At 36.8% G+C, this 26870-nt stretch overlaps 1 protein-coding gene across 2 annotated transcripts in view; it reads right to left on the bottom strand.

Annotated features, from left to right (window-relative positions):
* IleRS-m (Isoleucyl-tRNA synthetase, mitochondrial) overlaps positions 1 to 11973 on the bottom strand; it is a 42398-nt gene extending 30425 nt beyond the window's left edge. The window contains exons 1-5 of one of the 2 annotated variants that reach the window (XM_067096687.1): positions 10892 to 11973; positions 10074 to 10196; positions 9033 to 9207; positions 6496 to 6659; positions 2966 to 3100 (exon numbers count right to left, since the gene is read on the bottom strand). In XM_067096687.1, coding sequence (XP_066952788.1) covers positions 2966 to 3100; positions 6496 to 6659; positions 9033 to 9207; positions 10074 to 10196; positions 10892 to 11128 — 834 coding nt within the window. In that variant the 5' untranslated portion in view covers positions 11129 to 11973. The remainder of the gene's footprint in view (positions 1 to 2965; positions 3101 to 6495; positions 6660 to 9032; positions 9208 to 10073; positions 10197 to 10891) is intronic. The other variant, XM_067096688.1, reaches the window with a different exon arrangement.
* Between the last annotated feature and the right edge of the window lie 14897 nt (positions 11974 to 26870).

Genomic DNA, 26870 nt, shown 5'->3' with positions numbered 1-26870 from the left:
GATTCTGGACCAGGTAGGGTATTCTTAGCTAGCACCTAACAGGTAACTGGTGTTAGGTAAAAGTCTTCATTCACTTACTGAGGAGCAGAAGAAAGAAGTCTGGCAGATGCATTGGCACAAAGGTGCTTATCTGTTTTGGTTTTACCACTGGAACAAGCCCGTTTTCCTTGCAAGAGTTGTGATTTCTCTCTCTCTCTCTCTCTCTCTCTCTCTCTCTCTCATGGTGGATTTCCTTGTTCCATAGAAACATGACTGATACTTGTGTTGAAGTCTTTCAGGTGGGTAGAACTGCTGACTGGAGAGTGTTTAAAAGATATGCCACCAATGGAACATACTTGGTGATGGGTAAAGCAGCTAAAAGTAGGCATGTGGCAAGTAGATGAGATGCTATGAGTAGGAGACTTGGCAGAATGTGCAGCTGGGTGTCAACCTGACAAAGGAGAGCAGATAGGAGCAGGAGTTAAACAGAAGATATAACCAGGCAGATCACAAGCAGCATGGTCTTCTGTAGGAGAGTTGCTGGAGTTCATGGGAAGACTAATTGTGGGGCATGGACTGAGACATGTGAATGTTGACTCCATAGTTTGATTGAACTATTTATTTAAAATAATACAGTACAGGAGACAGATGAACAGTCAAGACTGGCATGCTTACATAGTAAGATTGGTAGGCACACATGAGGGATGGCATCAGGATTAAGGATGGTACCAGGTGAGTCAGAATGACAAGGAGAGCATTGGAGAGCAGGGCCACTAAGTGCACCTCTACTTGCACAGTGATAAGAGAAGGACCCTAAGGCAAAAGTCAATAAGGGGCTTACACATTCGTCCTCCTGTGACTTGGGAGGCAAGAAAATGCCACAGGAGCCATGTTCAGTAATGTGTTTGTCCTCTACTGCTAGGCAGAAAAATAAAATAAATCTAAGCTTGTCCAAAGAATCAAGGGTCTTGGCAGAACTGGGAACCATGGCGATCCTACTGTCCCTTTTAAACGCTTCTAGTGCCAAATTCTCTGTGACACACCTATTTACATTTAATACATAGTACCAAGTTCACCCGTCACTTCTTCCAAACCATCCAAATGATCACCTTCTTTAATGTAAAGTTTTGAGCATAAAGCTAATATTCAGGACATAAATACAATAAAAATAAATTCAGAGATAGCTAGATTTTTATCAATAATTACTGGCCATCAGGAAAGTTTGGCCTTTAATAACACTGACTCAGATGAGAGTTGTTTTAGCTTTCATAGAGGCTCCAACCTAGTCTGGATGTGGTTGTCACTTTTCCCAGTCCATACAGGTTAAGGGTCCTTTTACAATGTGCACTAGTAGTAAATAACTTTCCACTGTGAATGAGCACCATGGATTGCCCTGTTATTCCTCACCTTGATACAAGAACCAAAGCTCTAATTTTGCCTTTACACCATTTTTTATAGTACGCTTAGTTTTGTTCATTCTGACCAATGAGAAGCATTTATGTCTTGCTAAGTTGAAGCTTATCTCACTAGTCATGGGGTAGCAACATGTATAACATCACTTTACCATCAAGTGAGATATTGTCAAGCTGAGCGATACAATGATGTAATCCAGAAGTCGTTACGCTAAGCTGTAAAACCTTGTAACCTTCCTGAAAGCTTTTACTAGCTACTAATAAAACTTTACACAAGAGTTTACCCACTTTCCAGATCTTGTTATGGTTCATCACTTCCAACATAGCCAGTGGAACCAGGTACTGTGTTCTTACAAATATTTGCCTTATCTAGTAAAAGTGACACAAATGGTGATGAGGTTCAACTACTGGTAGCTTAACTAGCTACTGCCAACACCAAGTATACTGATGGCTATGAATTTTCAATCTCACACTTCTGTCAGACCACTTTCAACCTGTACGGGAGTGTAATTTAAAAAAAAACTACTACAGGAACTCTACTATCTCACAGTATCAAGGAGGAATTGCCTCTTTTTCAATGCACTAACCTATGGAATAAATGATAAGTACAGTATTAGTATTAATAAACATTATCTATATTGTACATAATTACTTTATACATCTGCAGATGATGGAAGTTCAAACATTTTATATAACATGAGTGAATATTATTAAGCTCATCTATCTAACTATAACTGTTATTTTATTTTATTGTAATACCCTGTTCTCTTACTTGGTAGGTATAAATGTTATGAAGTATTACATTCCCTACATTATACAAATATGTTGTGCCTTCATTAATTGTTCATATCACCCTTATACATTGTGTAACTGGTTACTACAAAACTTGTTCCACAGTGCATGCATATGATGTAAAGATAAATAAAACCTTTAATACCAAAAGCCCTTGAAGTCTTATGGCAGCAGCATCCTAACTGCAGCATAATTAAGAACAGTGTTCAGTTATATTAAGCTCATAAACACTAGCACTTATTTTACTGAAGTTGTAACAGCACTTTACATCAGTCCTAATTCTGTACTAAAATTAGATCCCTATACAAAATTCCCCTAATGATACTATAAGTGAGGAAAAATTAATATACTCTACTAAGCAGTGTCTAATAACTAACCATACACCAAGTGAGCAGAGTTACAATTAAAGACTGGACACAAAAAATACAGATTTCACTACCACGAGGAGGATAACTATCTATGACAGAAGCCATAAAATTCTTTTCAAATGTGCATTTTGCTTTCTGGTTAATAAGCATTGGGTAAAATAACAAGTGTGTATATAGTATAGTGGGATGAATTAAACGCTAATTATAAGAATGGACGTCTTCCATAACAAGACATTCGTATCAAACAAGTACTGTAATTCTGGGGGATCCCTTTCTACACTATAGCTTTTTTGACAAAATTTCTGAAATTTCAATATACAGTATACCACTTTGGATCAATAGCAAAGGGACTCATACTGCATTGTCAATAACACTTGTACCACTTTTCACTGTAAATACATAAAAAATAAATACCTGTATGGCACTAGGAAGATTACTTGCAAGAAGGGCAACATATAGTGATGGGCTGCAGTGATCAGGTACATATTCAAGTTCAGCCTCAGCCAAAGAAGTTCTTGAAGATGGTGAGAAATAAACAGGCTTGTAGGACTGGAAATTCAAGCAAGAGATCAACTGGTAATTTACCAATTACATCTGGGTTAGTATATAAGGTTAAAAGAAAGAAGAAGTCCAAACATTTCAAGAAACGATTCAGGAACAGTCCAAGGCCACTAGAATAACAGTTACTTTTTGAAGATATGCTGCCAAAATTTTAAATGTTTTCTGTTCAAGTTAAGTATCCAAGATCTTCAAATATTATTTACACAAATACTGATTAAAATATTTTGACAGGTGTAATGTAATTTACATATTCTGTTTATACACAGAAACTTCGGTTTCTCATATAGGGGCACTCATCTGAGCTTATTATTCCATGCTTCATAAAATCAATAATTCTTACAAGTGAAGCCATTCCAAGGAAAATGGGAATGACAGTGCATATTAGGAATGTGTACCATGCTTTTAAGTGTGTGTGGTTAATGAATGTAGTTGCCATAGATTCAGGTTACAAAAGTTTGTGGAAGACATGGCGGTTTCTCCAACTGGAACTTCTGATCATGTTCTAATCCTTTAGTAATAAAAATTAAGAAGGCTATGCCTGATGTGTCATACTCTAGAGAGACAAAATCTCAAGTAGAATGGAATGAGTTTTTGAGTGATCTTTTACATCTAAATTTGTCAAGTTTTGTAAGGAAGTTGAGCCTTTTGTTCTTTTAATAAAAGTATTCCCAACGTAACTGATAGGTGAATTGCCTCTTGATTGTTGGACTATCTTATTAAAGACAAATCCTGATCCAGTGGTGACTGTAGATGTGGTTATTTGGAGAAACAAAAGGCTTATCACCTTTGGAAAAGGAATATAACTAATTTGACATGGAATAATAACATCCAACTAAGAGATGAAAATGAATACAATGCTGCTATAGAAGCAACCCTTTCAGGTACAGCTCTGCAACTTAAATTCTGGGAGGCTCTCAAATCTGCACTTTTTGACTAAGATTTAAAAGCACTTCTTCTGAATAACCCAAGCTGCTGCATCACTCACTGCTGAAGGGAAAAAGCACCCCTTTTGGCTGATATGCTAAACAGTAAGCAAAGTAATGAGAAGCTCGTTACACCTCACTCATGTTTTTCTAACACTAAAACAAAACTTTTAGCTTTTTGGCCTTATGAAACAACCTGATGTATCTTCATCCCAGTATACTTTGACAAGGATGTGGCTGACTGCCTCATGTTTGTAAAGTGATTCTCCATACCCAAGATGGGATGATGCCAGTGGAGAGAAGTCCTTCTGTGACAGCTGGAACCCATGTATATGAATGCAGGAAATGCATTTCCAGAATACAGTACACTGGGTTCAGAGGTCACTGATTCTTTATGAAAATGCTGGACATTCTCTCAGATGCCCTAAAAGTCCCTGCTGAAAGCATGTCCAAAGGCCCTCTTCATCAATGACATGAAATGGGTTCCCATGTAGGTCCTGTTTGCAAACTTTTACACAGGAATCGGTAAGGCATAAAATCTTCTCTATGGTTCCCCCTCCCTACAAGTGTACCTCTGTTAAATCAGTGACACCTCTGTCAGAATGAAACCCGATGATGACCTTCAGAATCTCAGACAAACCTTTACAGAGTACTCCATTCTCCAATTCCCCTGTAAGAGGAGTAGCGAAGGTACCCTACCTTTTCTAGACCTCCTTGTGAACAAAGCCCCAACAGATTCCTCATAAGCAGTCTACAGAAAGCCTACCAATCCTGGACTCTGCTTTTCAGAGCAAAATACATGCCCTGAGAGGTACAAAAGAAGCAGTGTCAATACCTTCACCAGGGGGCTCTCACTCATTGTTTGCTAGATGTGGAAAAGCACTACAGAAGAGATTAATTCAGTTGCACATAACCTTATTAGGAATGGGGTTCTCAACAGAAAATCTGAATGACAAATGTGCCAGTTGAGGGTAATACTTTCATAACTATCAAAAGTTTTCTTAAAAGGCAAATAGCAAAAAGACAAAGATGCCATTCAATGAACAGCTTTGTGAAATATAACTACCACCTCAGGTAAGATAAGATAGTCTATTATCTGTTACAAAAATCAGAGTACAACAGAACTCCTAAAAACCAAGGGGTCCTTACAGATATCCTTATAAGATGGAACATCATACATATATCCAAATGCCCAGCTGAGAGCAGCCCTCACACCAATATCGGTATGACTACCAACCTTCTTTCTTTGTGTGCATCTCGCAACTGTCAGGAGGGGGTCAGTTACAATCATGCGACAAGGAACATGCTAATCCCTTCTAGAGGTCATAAGGACTCCACCCCGCCAAAAAGAAGCATGTCTCCTTGAAAGCATAAACATCATAAAGAGATGGAAATTTTACCCATCACTGTCAAAAAAAACCAAAGGAATCTAATGATGTCAACACCTGAAAATGCTGTTAGCATCAGTCCTTCCTCCAAACCAAGCCAGATTAGCAGCTACAACAAAGCCCCCAACCATGCCAGGATCATTCCAACCACCAAACTCAAAATCAATAACAATGCACGATATTCTGTACCCATTACAATTAACCTGGGAAGTTTTACATGCTTGCAAATGCCAGCCCAGTAGATGATGGACCAATCAAAATTCAAAAAGTACACGAAGATCAGGATCAGTGTCATAACACTAGAAATTGGGTACAAACCCTTGCATCAATATTTTCAATTCATTTCTATATGACCATGTTTTGTTATCCAAATATCACTATCTTAATTATTTTCCAGTCTTTGAAATCCTTCCAAGTACCTTAATGTCTTACTTAAAAACATCAATAACACATGTACTTTTGAGAGAGAGAGAGAGAGAGAGAGAGAGAGAGAGAGAGAGAGAGAGAGAGAGAGAGAGAGAGAGAGAGAGAGAGAGAGAGAGAGAGTTTCTCTATCTCTATTAGTCAATTTCTATTTTTTATTGTATACACTCTAATCTTATGTTTATAATTTCTCTTGTGGATCATTAAACAAAAGCAATCTATCATACTGAATAACAGGAAATGTTACTTTGCTACTGCTAATACATACTACGTAAATAATTAATACAGTACTCATAATTGTGTCAGTAATGAACATCTACAAACTCTTACTTTTTGTTATTGTGCATTCCTTCTATAAATGTTTAACAACTGTATTTATGTATCATTTACATTATTCTAGCAATCAGGAATACTGAAGGGATGTTTTACAATGTGAAGTGTATTACATTACTTTACATATAAAGGATTTAAATTTACATATTAACTATGGACCAACTATACTGTTATTCTAGCTCCTTTCTTTCCCATATATATGCCCTCTCCTCCTCTCATTCATATATCTTCCTTTTCCTACCAACTGCATTTGCTTACAATACTCTTCAACATAATATCTAGCTTGTGCTAAGCAAAGTTTGAGCCCAAAACTTACCTGGTAAATATATCCCTTTTCATAAAGGTCAGCAAATAAATGGAGTTGTTTATACACATATTCAGGATCAAATGTACGATATACATTATTCCAATCAGCCATAACTCCCCAGCGTTCAAATGCCAATTTCTGAGTTAGTATAGCTGCTTCTGCAAAGGATTTTGCTGTAACAAATACAGAAAATAAAACCATTAATCTGTATGCAAGTAAAATACAAACTTGTCACCTTCTAAGGACTGCCTTTTATTGTAAAGCTTTATCAGCCTGATTAAATATTGCATAGTTGTGTATAATCTTGGTATGTAAACACAAATAACAGTCACTGTTATCTAAACTCGCCTTTCAACAGCTCTCAATGTTATAAACCTTTGAAGTTAATTCATTCATGTAATTTAGACTTTCTCATTGTTACATAATAAAAACAGAGGCCTGGAATATTGGAATACCAAGTATTCACCATTGTAAAACTTCCAAATTCTCCCATAAAACACTGCACTTCTTCAGACAGTAGCCATAATGATTAATGCTTTCCCAAGTTTTTATTATAGTGACTGCAATACAACCCAAAAATTTAGACAGATATCATTTGTAAGGTGTACCATTTGTGACACTTTCCAGAATATTTAAAAAATCTGTAGTTTATAAATAATGAGTTTTTAAAGCATACAACCAGTTCCTTCATACAAAACCACCAATCCTATACAATAAAACAAATGTGATCTCAGTTCCATACAGTCTTCTGACAGAAGGGCAATTGTTCACATATATGCTGCTTGAATCCAACAGCAGAAACCAACCACCCCTTCGCAGTCCCTGTAGTCTGAACACAAAACGGCAAGAAACTAAGGGATAGGAGGGAAATTAGTGTATAGTGGATGGGTTGATAAAAAGAACTATTTTTGTTTTAAATTCAGTTTAATTCATCACAACCTCATCAATTATATAATGCCTAAATTGAAAACTGTATGGAGGTCAAGATGTTGACACTCCTACATTCTTTTCAAGTATTTGATGGATCCAGGAAAGTACTGTGCAAGGGGACTATATGAGTGAGAAACTAAGACTCGGGTAAGTTTATGGGTTACTTAAATTACAAGTTACTTTACATACGGCAAAAGCTAGAGTAAAACAAATTCTCATAAGTGTGTGTGCAACTATTTCTGTGAGATGCATACACTCATGACCTCAGTACACTGCACCTTTGATATTACGAATATGGGATGAGTGAGTTGAGAGGAGGCAGATGATGAAAACTCCAATAAATCTCATGCCAGAGCAAAAATATGACTCACTGCAACTACTGGTCCCAGCAAGTACAAGCACATCTAATTAAGCAGAACTTCCCTTTAATAAAAACTTGCAAATGTAGACTGGCACTGTTAGGTACAGTACCTGAACTTAAAATCAAAGTACTGACCATTATACATTAAAGTCCCATTTATCTGGTTAGTTAGTTAGTTATAAATGATTTGTTTAACCAGACCTCTGAACCCTTCTAGTGAAATTCAGCTATTCAACAATCTCAGGAAACTGGAATCATGAATTCAATTAAAGATTCTATGAATAACATTTAAATATTCTACAAGTATAAATTCCAAGTTAAAATCAGTGGTAAATTCTTTAGTTTCATTCATTTTTCTCAACCTACCAAATACAAAAGGCATGAATTATACTGCTTCTCAAAAGCCAAGTTTTCTAATGCACATAAAAGACATAACAAATTATATAAAAAGTACAGTCGATACCGAATGTTGATGGTATGTTATGGTTTAATTAAGCATTTATAAATTACTTGAAATTACATTTTAAAGAACACATCCCATAGGGTTGTCAAAAGTAACAAGGATTCCTAAAGAGTAGACGAATATATGGGCACCACAACTGATGAAGATAAAAAATATTTGGGCAGGAGAAGTTGAAGATTAGGAAACATCTGCCAGACATCCCCAGAGTGGAGAAGAATCTTCAGAAGGACAGTGATGACACCGATGAAACCACACTGGCGGCACTCCACGTAGCAAACAGGCCATATTGCCAATGAAGAACTGTCTCCTCATGGGAATGGCAAGGACATAACCATGAAGAAGAACCTAAGTCAAAAGAAAAAAATGCAGCTCCCAAAGCAAGGGGTCTCCAATTCTACACAAACAGACAACCAACTACCTGACGATGACAAAGGGATGGTCAGGCCCATCCATGAACACTTTGACAAGAGACCTACCCCATGAAAAGGAAATCATGAAACAAAAGGTGACAAGGAACAAGGCCACACCACTGGGATAAAGCGTGAGATCTTCCAAGGAAAAAAAGAGACTGCTTCCAGAGCGACACCAGGTCAGAAAAACAACCAGGAGGTGAAAATGAGCACAGTATGCCTAGCAGTGAGGACACTCACATGGGAGAATGATTAAATTCCTCTTCTTTCAAGAATGATTTTACCTCAGCTCTCTGGTTGCAGTCCAAGCATTAATGCATAAGTAAAACAAATACTAGTTGGTACATCATTTAAAACATACAATTTATTGCACTGTACTCACCAGTTGCCCTTACTGCAAGTGGATCTTTGGTAGGCAGCTTTTTCTTTCCTTTGGTTTTCTTTTCTTTTTCAGTTGCTTTCAACTCAATAGGGAGGCCATGGCAGTCCCACCCAGGAACATAATGGATTTTGTAGCCTCTAAGAAGCTTGTGCCTTAACGTGATATCTTTCAATATCTGGAAAGCAAAAATATGTATTTTAAAACTTCAGAGAGATTTTTCTTACAAAACCATTACAGCATTTATAATGAGCTCATATTCTTGGTCCATGAAATGCCAACACTTAATCCCATATTTTCAAGAAAACTGAAGGGATGCCTCAAGAATCCTCGGGTCCCAGCAGGTGAGAGCCATACTTTTTATGCAGTTTAGTCAATTAGCTGTGAGAACTATAGGTTGGGAGGAGGGAACTTCATATTATAGGAAATTGATTTGTACGAAAATAGGGGGATGATCAAGCTGTTAAAATACCCAAGAATCAGCTGATTAGGACGAAGGACACATCTGACAGTCAGGAGGATTAACATAAACAATCAAACCTAAGGAAATAAAAGAAACAAGGAGTTGTATTTGTAGGACAAAAACTCTGACAGTCCCAGTAAAACTAATTGCAGGACCACATGGAACTTAAGAAATAATGATGTTGAGGACCATACAGCAACATTATCTTCCTTTTTCTTTTCATCCAGTTTCTTTATTTTCTTCTTACTGTATTTAGATGTTCAACTTTAACTTTTTCAGCTCTTTTTCAAGAACAAATCCTTTGGGTGAACTACCTATGCAAGTCTAGCAATGTGACTCAGCAGTCTCAAACTACTTTACAGTAATGATGATATTGGATATAACTCAGTTATTAGGCTTAAATATTCTCGCTTGGTAATCTTCATTTTATCGTTATGCAAAATACCATCATGGCATAACACTCTACTGTATATACAAAAATCAAGAAAGGTGGTGTAAGCTCACACTTTCCAGCAAACATACAGTACTTTAATACCCATTATCAATGACCCCTTTTTTACATTTTCATCACTAAAACATACCTTGTTAACTGCATGACCAATATGTGGTTGTCCATTTGCATATGGAGGTCCATCATGCAGCACATACTCCAAGTCACGTGACTGTTGACGCTGCCATGCGTACAAGGATGAAAACTCAGCAGCCTAAAAATGAAATAATTCATTTGAACAATTCTAAATTTGGCAAAGTCCTGAAAGAAAAATTGATAAACAGCTAATATTGAAAAATCTTGAATATATAAATAAAAATTAGGTATACCTCACATTAATACAAAGTATCCACAACAATCTACAAAATCTATGGAAGACCTAAACTCTATAGCAACATTATCATTCTCTTGCTGTTTTTTTCTTGCCTCTTATACCATTATCTTTCTTCCTATACTCTTTCCCTTAATTTTCCTTCCTTTGTGCTTAGGATATAGAAAAAGGTATTGGGTTGCAAATTCCTCTGGGCTTCACTCTTCAGATAGGACAAACTAGTACCCCTGACAGTTTCTCCTGCTAATTCTAACTCTGGGCTAGAGTACCAAGAGGCAAAGACCCTCAACCATAAATGAAATTTTAACTACTACAGATGAATTGTCCTAAAATATACACAAATTTTATCTACACAAGGGGTAGGCTATGCTATCAACTAGCCTAGGCTACAGCCAAGCATTCACAAACCAAATCATACATGCATTGCTCCCATGTTTAGATTACTCCTTATTGTTTATCTTCCTTTTTAACAACTTTCCCCCTGGATAAAATATATTAAGCCTATGTTATTGTGTACTTTTAACTGTTACAGTATAAAAATCCTATAGGCCTTTAGGCTACCTAATTGTAACTCATACCTTTTGAACATATCGCTCATTTTCCACTCTTCTGTGCCCTTCGATATGCAATGGAAATGTTGTTACTGGCAGCAATACTGTGTTCTTATACTTCTTCTGCAATTCCTTGTTTTCGCAAAGTCTTACCACTGAAGCAAAGTAGTTTCTCTGAGGTTGTTTACACTGCGAAATTCCATGTACTTGAACTTGCGCTTTTACTTTAGGCCTACACAATTTAACCCACTGTATTACAGCCATTTTTAGGCATGACCTTCCCTAAGGCAGGCCTATTTCTGATAACGAAGAGCTTAATCCTACCCTTGTAGACTCAGAAATTCAATAATAATCTATTTTCAAAAAATATAGTATAGCCTAATAATTAAAATAAGACCACAAGGTAGCCTAATTATCTAGGCTGGATTAAGGTGACAAAACATAGCCTAACACTGCAGGACCTGAAAACTAATGCAAAAACAGTGCTAAACCTTACATACTAGTTAACCCTTAAATGTTAATGGGGTATATCCAACCACCCAGGGTACAGCAAGATCCTAGTGTGCCTAGGATTAAACTAACCGAGGAGTTGCCTAATGAAGCCTAGGCTACCATCCTAGGCCTAAAACAGTTTCAACACTGCCTAACATAGCCTTTTGACAATGTGGTTAACCTAGGACTGCTTCATCGAAGTTAACCCAAGGATGACGACTGGTCTCCCTTGAATAGGGCTGGGCTAGGCTACCTTACTGACAACATACGGCTACGCCTAATGATACCCGGCTGCACTCCTAGGCTAACCTAGTAATATACGCCCCCTACAGATTAACAAAGTTTGGTCAAGCCTATCCCATAAGCGAGACAACCACTGATCTAGGTTGTCTAGACTATCTAGGCCTTGCCTATGGATGTAGGTTTACGGTAGACTTTCGGCTACCGGTTGGCAATCTTAGGTCCACTGAATGGTTTGTGGTAGGTGCCTGGAATATGCTGGGCCTGGAAAATATGACATCTACTCAGCTATTTTAGATCTCCAAAGCTTATGGCACTGTGTAAATTATTGACAAGCTAAACACTAGACGACCATGATCAGTTGAGCCACTAGGAATAGTAGTAGTAGTAACGGAGGGAGTTTATCTATGAAACGGCTCCCTCTCTCATTCTATTTCGTCTTTGCTGGCGTTTGTTTAAATTTACGGTCTCTCTAATACCATATATTTTTCACAAATTCCTTCATATTTTCAATTTATTCTTTCGACAGATCTGCAAATAGAAGGATGCTGATGCTAGCTATTAGCACCTGTACAGTTCATCGTCGTATTGTAGATCTTGCCTATGTAACGGCTCTTCAACGATGATTTATTTGCATAATTACTTTTCAATAAACGGTATAAAAAAGAATCTGTTCTAAGTATCATATCAATATAAATCGTAATAATGCAACTGAACAGAGACCATTTAAAAATGTTAACGTGTCAGTGTTTTTTGAAACAGTTAATGTCTCTTACATGTAGTGTTGGGTACAGTACAAGAGTATTATCCATCTTCTATGCAAATTATGATACCTTTCCAATTTTTACAATGTGCATGTATATATTTCTGTTAAAAATGCAAAGCACAGGCTACTAACATCACTGAAGTACCGCTAATAACTGTACTAATGTCGTAAAATTGCACAAAATTTACTAGTAAAATCTATCATTCTTTCTGTACAGATATTCATATTTCATTATTATTATTTATATTATATCAATGAATAAAACATTAATTAACATCTACGGACAAGATCCGTAATTTCCCCTCATTTTCAACAGATTGGGCATAATACTATATAAAACAAAGTTTGATTAAGAGTCTTAAAATAGCTAGTTAGGTTAAGAATGTTTTCTTTTATTAAGATTAATTTTACCGGTACCTTTGTTATATTAACGTTTTTTCAAGATTTGTTTTTCTTATATAGCTTGACACATAAAGCTGTATCCCTAAGAGTATCAGACTTTAAAATTATCACATTATCACAATACGTGGCAACATTTTCCTAGACATTTCTCAGATAACAGTGACGCAAAAGATTGTCGACTTTTCTCACTTATGTTTAATCCTTATCGATCCTCGTTGCAAACGACATGATTTTAGCTCTTTATATCTTGCCTTTTACAGATAAGTTACTTTTAAAGGGACTACATTTATTATGATGTCACGTCAAGCTAACGATGGCAGCTATCAAAGTAATACCTCATAGCTTTTGAAGTAATTACACCAAATTTTATTCAGAGTCATCAGCTTTCTTAAGCCCCGTAGGATGGTAGTGCCGTCAGCACACCTTATGCGGTGCACTGCAGGTATTACTTAAGGTTCTTTGCAACGTTCCTTCGGTCCCTAGCTGCAACCCCTTTCGTTCCTTTTACTGTACCTCCTTTCATATTCTCTTTCTTCCATCTTACTTTCCATAACCCTTCTCCTAACAAGTGATTCATAGTGCAACCGCGAGGTTTTCCTCCTGTTACACCTTTCAAACCTGTTAATTTCCGTTTCAGCGCTGAATGACCTCATAGGCCCCAGCACCTGGCCTTTGGCCTAAATTCTATATTCAATTCGATAAGGACTAAGTTCTCAGAAAATATCAAGACGAGGTATAGTAGCATAGCGCAACTTGTTCTAGTTCGACATTTGAAATGTTAAATATATCTGAAAGTTATCTGGCTTATTAGAAACTGCTAGAAAACAGATGCGATTTTACACTCATTACTTTTACACTTTTTATTTCCTTACATGATATTTTAGTGGCCATGCTATCACATCTCTTGCAAGTGCCCTCTTATCACAAAATATCAACCCTATAATAGTGAGGAACCTGTCTTGACGAATATTCTCTTTCTCTCTCTCTAAGAGAGAGAGGATAGCATTCAATAACGATTTGCTCCTGATAACGGCACTGACCAAAGTTTTCATTGGCGTAATGTTTAATTGTAAAAAATAAAGCTAAACAGAAATTTTTCAAAAAAGGTTCTTAATTTTATAACAAATCTATAGTGTTTATAATACTGGTGTATTTTTCGAAGATAGGCGTCAGAGACTTAGCTGTTACAACGGTAGATTAAGATTAAATCAATCAACCCAGATCTTTAAAATTACCTTCTAAAGTATACGTGGCATTCTGATGTAAAGCATATATTCTTATGTACCATAAATGTTCAGGCTTGTACATTACCATAAGGTCTACTTGTCACATTAATAGAGTTAATATAGTTTTCATATCTACAGTGACCCCTGAACTTCTCTCTTCCCTAATATTTTTGGATAAACTTTCCTTTCTGACTTGTGTGGGAGAATTTCCTCATTTTTTTCTGTCGGATTTCGAGGTTTTCAGTGGAAAACGAATCAAGAGCTATCAAGAAAAGAAGTAGGGAAAGTGAAATGTCGCTGTGATTACTACAATACATTAACAATACTCTCGATCCCTTCTAATTATCTTGTTTTCACGGCTTGTATTTATGCATTCACATATTTACTTTGGATTATAAATAATTTCCTGACATACCTGTGAAACCATGCTGTAAATGGTCTCGTGGTTTCAGCTGTGAAATGCTGTGCGAAGAATAAATATTTTTCTCTTCATCATAACCCCCCCTTTTTTTTTTACCTTTGAGAATGTGGCTCCTGAGCCTGTTAAGCATCCCAAATCCTTTGAGATGGGGTTGTTAGACCCATGCTCTTCTATGCCTTAGCTGTAATGTACTGCAATTGACTAATCACCAGGTGCATATTTTACTTCTTCAGTCAACGGGGTAGATGGGTATTCAGGAACCGAACTTTGATCAGAAAAATAGTTAGGAATGAGTTTGGTATGGATGGCCTGGTCCGCATATAATACATAAGTAATACATCATATATAAGTATGAAAGATTGTAGTTAATTTTAAAAGCGAGTAGATCAGCTTCAATGTACAGTATGTCCTGCTTCCCTGTCTTCAAAAGTTCTTTAAAATGAGTTTGAAGTGTTAGGAATTCCTATTGTAATGTACTCCCAACATCGTTGATCACATCTGAACTGAATGAAGGTTATCTGTGGTGCTACAGTTGCGTAAACGACAAAATTCTGATCTACTACACTTTAATATTAGTAGAGATTAATAAATACATGCGCGCATGCACATGGCTGCGCATATACCTGTGAAGGCAAGCGAGAGTGGGAGAGTATCGAACTGACAAAGTTTTCTATAAATGCACTTTTCATTTGTAATATATAAGAATTTATTTACACAATTAGCTGACAAATATTCTCAAGTTTTACTTAATTTGTTTTCCTTGATTTTACAAAGGCACACGCAAACAATGCCAAGCACACACGTATCGTGGTACCCTTGGCCGGTTACACAACTGCTGCGGCCAAGGAGCATATGAAGGGTAAACCCTTGAAAGAAGTTAAGTGTTCTCGTGGCATAAATTGCTTTGGTGAGAGTTTACTCACTTAACTGGGTAGAGTTTACCAGCACTGGGCCTCTGTGCATTTCAATTTAGACTTCTGTTCACAGAATATTTTGCAGATATACTAAAATTGAAAATTAATCTAAACACTAGGCCTAAATATTTGATAACTGAGATTGAAAGACGGCTGTGCCATTGAAATTTAGAAGAATTATTGTGCTATAGGAAGTACAAACAAAGTCATTCTGGTATTTTGCAAATAGCATAGTTTAACCAGTTGGGTTTCGAATGAATTCTGCAGCGTAACTGAGCAAGATATAAATATTTACACAAGTCGTTGAGTAAAAGAGTGAACGGCATATATGGTAGAGCTGTTTAGAACTGAGCAGCCACCTTTAACTTTTTTACCTTTGAAAACCAAGCTTCCTTCTGGCAACTGTATGACTATCTAATATCAAATGTAACAGCATCGTTCTAAAAGTAAATTGTATTGTTTTTTATAGCGAATATGGTCTCTTAAAAAAATATAATGTTACAAATAAACGATTGCAGAATCGGTGACTATCTCTAAGGCTAATATTATTACCATCATCATTATTAACGCTTCTCAGGAGATGATCAGATGAATCTCAATAAACAAGAATTGAATACCATTCACACGAGCCAATAAAGAGAAATGGGAAAGAAACATGAACAGGAAAATCAACCAAGAGGAGACAAAACAAACCATGAAATCAACAAACGCATCCGAGCATCAGACTACAAAGGAAGACTAAAGAGGGAGTGAGAAAACGGGTGATTTGAATGGAATCTGAAACGGCGATAGCGAATATAAAAGGGGCGAAAGACAATCAGACTAACTAATTGATTGCTTTGTGTAAACGGACAACCCTGAGGTTATGGTCATCGACACGGGGCAATGATTTTTGCCGCGAATAATCTAGACTAAAAAGAAGAAAATTATTGATGGGCATTTTCGAAGAAACATTCATTCCATCAGTTCATGCTTCGTGAATCCATTCACACTGGCACAGCGTAAGTTTTTATGAGAGTTAATTGACTGATGACGGAATTTGCTGGAATCGTAACGTATGAGTGAATTTTTTAATTTTCTTCATAACGCTGTCAGGATGTTAGTTTCACCGAGTAACTAACACATTAATCTTGGAAAAATAAGGTTGAAAATAAGGCATTTAAGAAGTAAACTAACAGAAAAACAGTGATCATTGCAACGCTTCCGCGAGTAGTTACAGTACAACGAGAAAGGGTAATATACATGAGAAAGGAAAAAACATTAACAGGGTTGGTATTGGTAATAATGAATACAGCCGTATGAAGATTATCTTGCAGAGAGAGAATAAACTAAGAATGATGAAGAAAAAGGATGTAAAACATTATTATATTATCATGCGTTCCGTGAAACGAGATCAGACACGCAAATAAAAGCAAGAAAATACACAAAAGCATATCTGGCAGTTAGAACGAAAACGATTGAGTAAGGACGAGTGCAGCTGATGACTGCGTGTAAAGCCTGCTTTACCATTCATATATATATATATATATATATATATATATATATATATATATATATATATATATATATATATATATATATATGTGTGTGTGTGTGTGTGTGTGTGTGTGTGTGTGTGTGTGTGGGTGTGTGTATGTATACATAGTATTAGGTGTGCTTGTGTTTGAACGATCTACACTCTTCACAAACACATTCAATCTTGAAGCAAAATTGAACGATTTTTCATTTCAAGGAGTAATGAGTGTAATTTTTAATCAAAGGAATGGCAGAGATAATTGTGCATAAATGGCGAGTCTTTTCCTTGCAGTTTTCATCCCAGAGCCCTAATTAACCACCAGCAGTTGCAGCATTAGTAGTACTAGTATAGTAGTAGTAGCAGAAATTTCAGTCCACCACTGCTTCAGAAATGGTTGAATCTTGCGCCAAGCCCTTCATTAAGGCTCATTATTTACATCTGATTAATCCCGAAACTTTGATAATTACTCCACTAATTACATTTCCGAAGCCACCCTTGACGTTGGCCATAAAATGTTTTCGTCCATTATCAACAAAGGTTTGGGGCCGCGTTTCATTCATAAATTACATTACGCAAGGAAGGTAACTCGGTAAAACACGTCGTTTTATAAAATTACTTTCGATTTAAGTAAATACCTGATAGTTGGTCTTTACTCGTCAGCGTACGCATTTGTTCAAGAAGAGAAAAACAACTGGAATTAAATCCACCGTTACATATTCACCATGTGCACTTTCGTACTAGCAAACACACACACATATAAATATTATATAGATATATATATTGTGGGAAATTCCCCGCGCAACAATCTTTTCGTGATGTTTGTGTACTAGCGTATTTTCGTATGATCTGTTTCTTACTGTAGAGTTATTAGCATCATCTGCTATCGTAAGGAAATTACTCATTTTATTTTCATATTGTGAATTGCCTTCTATCAGGTAACGGCAGAAGAGAACTATGCTCTTGTATCAGTTATTGATGTAAAATCTAATATATCTGCATGTTTATGAGTTTTGTAGAAATATGTACATCTCTATTGCACGTCATGATGGTATAAAGGAAACCACGTCTATTCGAGAATGACACTCTTACATTGTTTTGTTTGATTTTTCTATGGTACTGCATAAATCATTTCTATATAAATGGGTTGAGAGATATCTCTCCGTAATTTAGAAACCGCAAAGGGAGCGTGACGTTGTTACTTAAGGCTTTTTAGCGGTTTTGACCAAGTAATAACATTAAGCATACAGTCCACCTAGCCCATCCAGTTACTTTTGCCACACACACACACATATACACATATATATATATATATATATATATATATATATATATATATATATATATATATATATATATATATATATATATATATATACCTATAAAATATATACATACATACATACATATATATATATATATACATATATATATATATATATATATATATATATATGTATGTGTGTGTGTGTGTGTATGAAAAAAAACAGTCACTTGCATTGTCAGAAAATAAAGTTAAATTACAACCAAGATTTATTAAATGAATTGTGGCACATCAAGACAAAAAGTTTACTGAAAATTTTAAAATTAGATTTTGAAGTACAATAAAAAAAGGACAGGAACACTGCTGTAATTTTGATTTGTGACTATGTTTTTGGGATTTGTTTAGCCCACAGAGCAGGAATAAAAGAAAACGATAGTATTAGACGGTTTATAAAGTCAAGGATAATAAAAAATTGATATGCACAACTTTAATGTCAAGTTGTCAACTCGCATACCTGTTGGACAAGGTTCAGGAAGGTTACTTCAGTTAGTGACTGAAATGAACCCGTCAGTTCCACCTCAGCGAGTGAATACCTCCATTACACTGACTCCTCCAGACGCTTCCTTCCTGTGGTAATCCAGTTGCTAGGATTTAGTGGGCTCACTCCCTCCAAGAGGAACGATCTTTGATTTGCTGAAATGTAAAATGTGATTCATATGACATCGATTCGTCATTAGTGACATCGGTAAGCTTATTTCCGTGCTGTTCAGGTGGAGGCAGGTATTATATTAAATTATGTACCAGTTCGAATGGTTACCCTTCTGTAACCAACTACTCTGCTATTTTCGTACATTTGTAATAAGTAGTGGAAGGGTTGCGGACTTCAGTGGTGCCTTCGAGAGATACTAACCGCTAGGCAAAGTCGATGACATTTTCAGTAATTAATTTACTATAAAATAAAAACCAAGATGTGAATAGTGTTTAGGACATTGACAATTGATGTTGTAAACTAAGACTATGAATTTCACATGAGTTCCTGCCTTAGTGTTTAGATATGATGAAAACGCGTTGACGATACTGTATCTCTATAGACCTTGGGTACAGCAACACTGAAGTAACAAGTCGTTACTGGGCTACTAGCAGTTTGCATTTCGAGAACATTAAACATTTACGATTTCCACCATCTTATCAAGCGTCATTTTACCGTAGTTAGCATTCACCACGAAGAGAATTAGGTAATTTTATTCAAGCAAGCGCGAATAACTTAGATTTTTAATATCAGGCGAGTGAGACTTCGTAAGTATTGCCTTTATAACTTGGTTTGAAGAGAATTTGGCAAATTATGTATTTTCCGTCGTGGATTGAATCAACTCGGGAAGGTTTTGCTCAGCTTTATAGCTATCACATACACAGACACGCAAAATGAACAATTAATCTTTTAATTGTATATATATAGGCCTATATTATGTATACATATATATAGGCCTATATATATATATATATATATATATATATATATATATATATATATATATATATATATATATATATATATATATATATATATATAGTATGTACTGTATATTGTGTGTGTCAGCTTGCGGCAGAGTTCAGTAATACCGGTGACATCAAGGTACCTGACGCTCTCCGTCATCTGCGAGTAGGGACGATTTGGGTAACCTGTGCTATAGAACATGCTATAGACATTGGCACATCGCCAAAAGCGGTGGTTGGCGTCAGTAACAGCATACGGTTTTATCATCGTTGCCTCAAACGCCTTGTGCTAACTCGGTTCTATTTTAGTGGTTTATGGCATATGAATACCTCGATTATCATTACCTCTCTCTCTCTCTCTCTCTCTCTCTCTCTCTCTCTCTCTCTCTCTCTCTCTCTCTCTCTCCAGGCCAGCTAAACTTTGGTGTTTTATACCATTATAATTTCGTTATCGTCGATATTCAAGACTTCATATCTCTCATGAACGGGTGATGGTGATTCAGCAGTTCAAGGGTCAAGGTGAGGGTCATATTTACAGGTCAAAGGTCAAATTAGAAATTAACATTAAACCTCCGCCATAACTTTAACTATACAGGATGTCCTTCATATCTGACATGCATACTTTACTAATGAAGCCAGTGTGCAGATTCAGGTCAAATTCAAGGCCATACTTTGAGGTCAAAGGCCATATAGGAGTTGCCATCACGGGAGATCATGATGTTGATGTGGACTATGAATGCATTTGATTAAAATGCTTCAGTTTAGTATTTTGGTAACCGACTTTATTTGTAGGTCAGTAGTATTTTTTATTCTGACACTCAAGGAAAAGCGGATTTCTTCCCATGATATAAGCAAATATATATATATATATATATATATATATATATATATATATATATATATATATATATATATATATATATATATATATATATATATATATACATATATATATATATATATATATATATATATATATATACATATATATATATATATATATATATATATATATATATATATATATATATATATATATATATATATTGTAATATAGCTGTTTAATCGTTTGTTTGTGTCGCTCACCCTTTGGTTTATTTACATACCTGTTTATTCGTCTTGTATATGTTTGTTCGCTTATTTATCTTCCACCCCTTCTCCACCCCCTTGTAAAGGTTCCTCGCCTCCCCTTCTATTGTCTTTCGTTTTCAGATACACAACAATGGATCACAAGGATAATCCCCGCTGAACAAAAGAATATCGGAGTTGGTAAGAATGAAAACAGTTTTCTTTGGATGTGTTCCGCTATGAATTGAGGATACTGTTGTTTGTTAGAGAAGAAATTGCGAGCGAAGCAAACTGTAAGGCTCCTGGCGGAAGATTCTTAAAAAAAAAAAGGCGTCAGCTTTGTTTACTGATTTTAGACTGGAACGTATTATTTGTTGGTTCAGCTATTCCGGAATCACACACACCTCATTTCGCCGCCTGGGGCTAAAAGTGGTTTCCTCCCAAACCTAAGCTTTCAAAAGGTTGACGACAAACCAAGTGAAGGAAAAAGTGCGCAGCGATCCACAATGCTTAGACATGGTTGTTTGCAACACTGCTTTACTCGAGTGGAAACCAACATTTAAATAGAACTGCGCGCGAGACACTCACTCAAATATGCTCGAGTGGAAACCGCTTTTGTTTTCATTCATTGCTTTGTCAACAATGAACGCGCGGTGATCGAATATCCTGGGTATTTGCGGAAAAGAGGAAAATCATCTTCCGGGTAAATATTTTGTCAGCGAGGAAGCCTATGTTCAGAATTGCTTGGGTGGCGTGTAATATGTTATAACCTGAAGCCTGCTTGGTACACACTAGCGTCCGTCTCCTCTCTCTCTCTCTCTCTCTCTCTCTCTCTCTCTCTGCTCATCTTGACTCGGCGTCACTTCAGGTAGGAACGTTTAATAAAACGGCGAATTGCTTCCTGGTGTTATCTGTCAGTGAGGTTGGAAATTTAGCTTTCACAAATCTACCGATAGTCTAAGGCTGCAGCCTTTAGACCTATGTATCATACAACGGATTCCATAATTCCATTAAGAATAAAATACTGTGAGTTTTCATACACACAAACACTCACACAAACACACACACACACACATACACATAGGGAACCTTATGATTTTTAATTTTACCAGCGTAATGGTTCATGGTTCGCCAGCGTTCACCTTATTGCACCACAAATACAGCACCAAATGAATTATCCTTGATAAAAAAGAAGTTCTAGCATTTACCTGTTCTTGCACGAAATTTGAATTTCTTTGGTAGCTACGATGCTTAAGTAATAGTGATAAATTGATAAGATCATTTTGGTTTTCATATATTTGTGGCGATCTGGAGATGTCTCAGTGATTGTGTGTGTGTGTGTGTAGGTGAGAGAGAGAGAGAGAGAGAGAGAGAGAGAGAGAGGAGAGAGAGGGGGGGGCGGGGTTGTAAAGACCATTCTGTCCGTCCATATCCCTCTTCATCACGTTGCAAATTAATAGTGCAATTAAAATACTTCCTTGATACCAGGGTATCACGATATGATGCTTACATTCTTATTGACGATAGGTCTATAGGTTTCGATTTGGAAGAGAGTCGGAAGGCTTCGGACACGTTCCTTTAAATTCAATCGTTCCTAAGCTGCGAATTGTGTTCATAGCATTTAGTAGACTCCGGTGAGTTGCAGCCAGGGTGGAGAAGGGCATCCTAGAAATATTGTTGAGATCCGAAGGCTAACGCCATCCGGGTCGCCGTAGCTGAGCACGTCACCAACCTCGCCTCACCAGGTAAAGCCAGATTCCGATCCCATGGGGAGGGCGGGAATCTCCGGGTCCGTGTCTTGAAAAAATAGCTGTGCCCCTGTTGATCTAAGCAGTCATTTTGTATGTGGTGGTTAGGTAGTTGTGGTGGGTCGTAGTAGTGTAGAGAAGCTCAGGGTACTTGAGAACTTCATCTCAAAAGACTTGCTGAGAACTGGAAGACCGATACCCTTCAAAGCCAGCCACCTTTCTCAGGGGAAAAGTGTATATATATATATATATATATATATATATATATATATATATATATATATATATATATATATATATATATATATATATATATATATATATATATATATATATATATATATATATATATATATATATATATATCTTGTCATATATATATATATATATATATATATATATATATATATAGTATATATATCACTCTTGTCACAAAGTACAGTTTGTCTTATCCTTCGATTTTTAGACAAACAAAGAGGGTGATCAAATTTTAAACTATCATTTGCAAGGAAATTGCATCTTATGAAAAGAATTTTTTTTCGTCATATGTGAAATAGACATAGAAACTCATTTTTATAACGGCGATATTGTACATTATTCGAACATTAAAATATACTATGCATCCGACGCAGGTTATTGTTATTATTATTTACCATGTTCCCTAGAATTGCCGCCTCCTACCATCTTGTTTTTCTACTTCTTCTTCTTTATAAAGAACAATGTTAACAGCCTATGAAGTCCACGGAGGCATGCAGTAAAAAGTCACCGAATTTGAGTGTTGAACTATAAGAGGACTATAGTAAAAGCCACTTCCCATTTCAACCAAGATTCAGATTAAAGGTGGGCGCATTCGAACCAATGGCGCAGGAATGTTGGTCACGTCGTGATCTACGACAGAGCGAGAGAATATGACTCAGTCCTTGCCTATGATTTGTAGATGAAGCGACTGGGAAATTTGTATGAGTGGATGGGAGAGGGGGAGGGGTGGAAGTGTTGTAGTCTGGGACGAAAGATGGAAGTAGTTTGTGTTAGAGGGTGGGGGCCCATTAAAGTAATGTAATGTATATTAGCTCAGGGAGAAGGTAATGCGAAGCCTCTTTGCCGGCCGTAAAAGCAGGTAATTACGTAAATTGAAAAGGGTCACTCGGGCGATTGAAAACCAACTCTATTTTTTTCGGTAATTTATTAGAGTGAATAGAAAAAGACGACGGAATGATATAAGGCGAGGCTATTCTGAAGAGTGAAATAACCCGTGTCAAAAAAAAAAAAAGTGGATTCGCTGAGAACAAAAACTCAATCGAATTAAGCCGCCATTACAACTGAAGCTTCGGGGGAAAGTAGTTAAGCTTGATATATGATTGACTTACGTATATTTGCAAAGAAGAGATGGATTGTAAAGACCAAAACCCTGAACCTCGATCTCTGTGCCCCGTATTGATTTTTGGAAGTTACTCTCTCAGTCACAGATGCGTTACCTAGATACACACGTGGATACACAGGCCAACACGCATACGGACAATAGAGCAGAGGTACGCTTTGTGAAATACGGGAAGGAAGATGAAGACAAAGAATATGCGACTTCTTTCTCTCTCTCTCTCTCTCTCGCTCTCAAAAGAAGAAGCTCTCACAGAATCCGTGGCTCACATTCTTGTAAAATAACCTGTGCAATCCCGCCTTATCTCTCTCTCTCTCTCTCTCTCTCCCTCTCTCTCATAAAATAAGCCGTGCCTTCTCTCCCCCCACCCACTCTCGCTCTCTTTCTCTCTCTTGGAATGAACTTGCAATCTCTCCCTCCCCCTCCTTCGCTCTCTCTCTCTCTCTGTCTCTCTCTCTCTCTCTCTTAATAGAAACAGCTCCACCAGAATCCCTCTCTCTCTTTCGCTTGAAATAAGCTGTGCGATCCCCGGCCCCCTCCTCTCTCTCTCTCTCTCTCTCTTAAAAGAAGCTGTTCTTTCACAAACTCTCTAAATCGAAACTGGTCAGCCCCTTTCCCTCCCACTTCTCTTTCTCTCTTCCTTTCTCTCTGGTAAAAATTGCGCTCTCTCTCTCTCTCTCTCTCTCTCTCTCTCTCTCTCTCTCTCTCTCTCTCTCAGCTGCTCGAATCAGTATTTCGTTGTCCTAAAAATGACAAAGTACCATTACGGTGACTTGAATGGTAAATACATAATTATGTATTCTGATCTTGAGCAGTTCTCATAAAAATACAAAGCAGTTTTTGGGACTTCCACCATATAGAAGTAATAACCAACAACAAAGTTATCTTTAATTTTGTTGTTAATGTTTTTCGCGTGAAATTTGAGAGCAGATCTAGTAAGATTTTCATGTGTATGATTTATTAGTCTCATATTCTTCTAGTTTCTAAATTATATCTATCTTTGTCAAAGTCCAGGGTAAACTTTGCTAAGTAAGTAGAAGGCCGCACGAAGATATCGTTTATTAATATAATTTGTCGACTACACAATATTGAAATGGGTGTATATAATACTTTGATCCCCGAGGGGCTAGTACTAAACACGGCGTCCCAAGGAGCTTCCGCCATGTTTAGTACTAGCACCTCGGAGTAGGTGGATACCAGGACCCACTTATAGGTGGATACATAGCGGGTTAATACCAATACAATGAGGTATCACCCATGCTCCGGTTAGTTCTCTAATTTCTGAATAAAAGATGACAACACAATGAAAGAAAACTCCCAACACTTGTAAAGTAGGTCAATAAGTACTCGCAGAGGATTCATGAACAACCCCAAACCTTGACACATCACTTTTGATGCGACATTTACTTGTATTTGCATGAGCTTTTGTTCTGTTGCTGCTGCTGTATAAGTTTTATACATTATCCTTATCGTTCCGCCACTCTTTACTCATTTTCCCCCAGGAAGGAGGTAGAGTCGCCAGTGCGCCTTACGCGGTGCTCTGTAGGCATTACTAAAGGTTCTTTGCATCGTCCCTTCGGACCCTAACTGCAACCCCTTTCATTCCCTTTAATGTACCTCCATTCATATTCTCTTTCTTCCATCTTACTTTCCAATCTCTCCTAACAATGGCTTCATGGTGCAACTGCGAGGCTTACCTCCTGTTACACCTTTAAAACCTTTTTACTCTTAATTTCCTTGGCAGCGCTGAATGACCTCGTAGGTCCGAATGCTTGGCCTTTATATGCCATTCGATTTACTCATTTTCGTTCTTGCTTGCAAAATAATAGAATTACAATCATGCTGCGAACGCGTTTGCTCCAGGTCAGTTTTTCAAAATAATTTCGATATATTTTTTTTCTCTCCACCTACACTTTTCTCACTATACTTTCAGATCTTCGTTTATCATGCTTCCGATACCTCCTGCTTCACAGCCATGTGCGTAAACAAGCAGTACACCCCAGAAGATCCCAGTCAATTCATGAATATTCAACACGCACACCGTTTCTGGGCATGGAATGTTAACAATCCTATCGTACTCTTCAGGATTTGTCTCCTTTGTTATTTCTCAGTTTATTAAAGTGTTTACTTACTTTGTGAATCGCTTATTCGTTTATCATCTGCAACGTTATCATCTAAGAGACCTGTATGGGTCTTCTTCTTCCATTCTTCAGTCATTCCTACAAGCCAAACTTCTTTCACTTGCACCTGGAATACTTGACGCCTGATCAGTGATCTCATCAACTTCAAGTATTGTTTCTACATGTTTCTAATACCCAATTCAACGATTCACTTCTTTGTTTTCTTGTGTACAACAGTATTGGATGCAACATATATTTTGTGTTTTTTTGTATTATCCAGACAAAGAACCCATTATTAGAACGATATCAAATGTTGTACGGAACTTTATAGGTGATTTATAACATCTTAAACGTATTTTGTTTTTGTAATTTTTTTTTTCATGATCCAGTGCTTACAAAAGCAAGCTTACTTAAAATGCGAAGGGAAATCGAGAAGTTAAGAATTCTTTAGGGACTTCGTAACTAAAATACATGTATCACGTAAATGGGGCTATACACTTCCTCTTTGGGTAATACCTTTTCGAACCATGTGCTCTAAAATAATGTTTGGTAGATATACAGTTTTAAAAACCCGAGAAGTTTGCCAGCTAATTTTCTTTTATTATTTAGAGTTCGAAACCTGTCAAACAAACCGGTTTTACAACCGCCAATTTCAGTATAGCTCATCCGTGAAATAACTTCTCGAGCCTTTACTTTACCTTACGATAAGCTGTTCCATTTTCCGGACGCTTAGCAATATGCGGACAGATGTCGAAATATATTCACTTCAGTCAGCGCTCAAGGCTTGCGTCTATTCCAGAAATGTCGGCTTTACGAGGAGTGATAGTTCTGAGACATTCATTCGTTGAATTATATTGTTAGCGTTCAGTTAACAACTTTCATCCTTATGCTTGGGGTGTAAAATCTTGAGACCGACAATACATTTGGGATGTGACTATTCTATAGAGGATCGTGGGATCGTTG

Source organism: Macrobrachium rosenbergii, chromosome 53, assembly GCF_040412425.1.
Source record: "Macrobrachium rosenbergii isolate ZJJX-2024 chromosome 53, ASM4041242v1, whole genome shotgun sequence".
In the NCBI taxonomy this organism is placed as follows: Eukaryota; Metazoa; Arthropoda; class Malacostraca; order Decapoda; family Palaemonidae; genus Macrobrachium; species Macrobrachium rosenbergii.
Note: the sequence above shows the minus strand (reverse complement) of the source record. Positions and strands in the feature narration are given on the sequence as shown.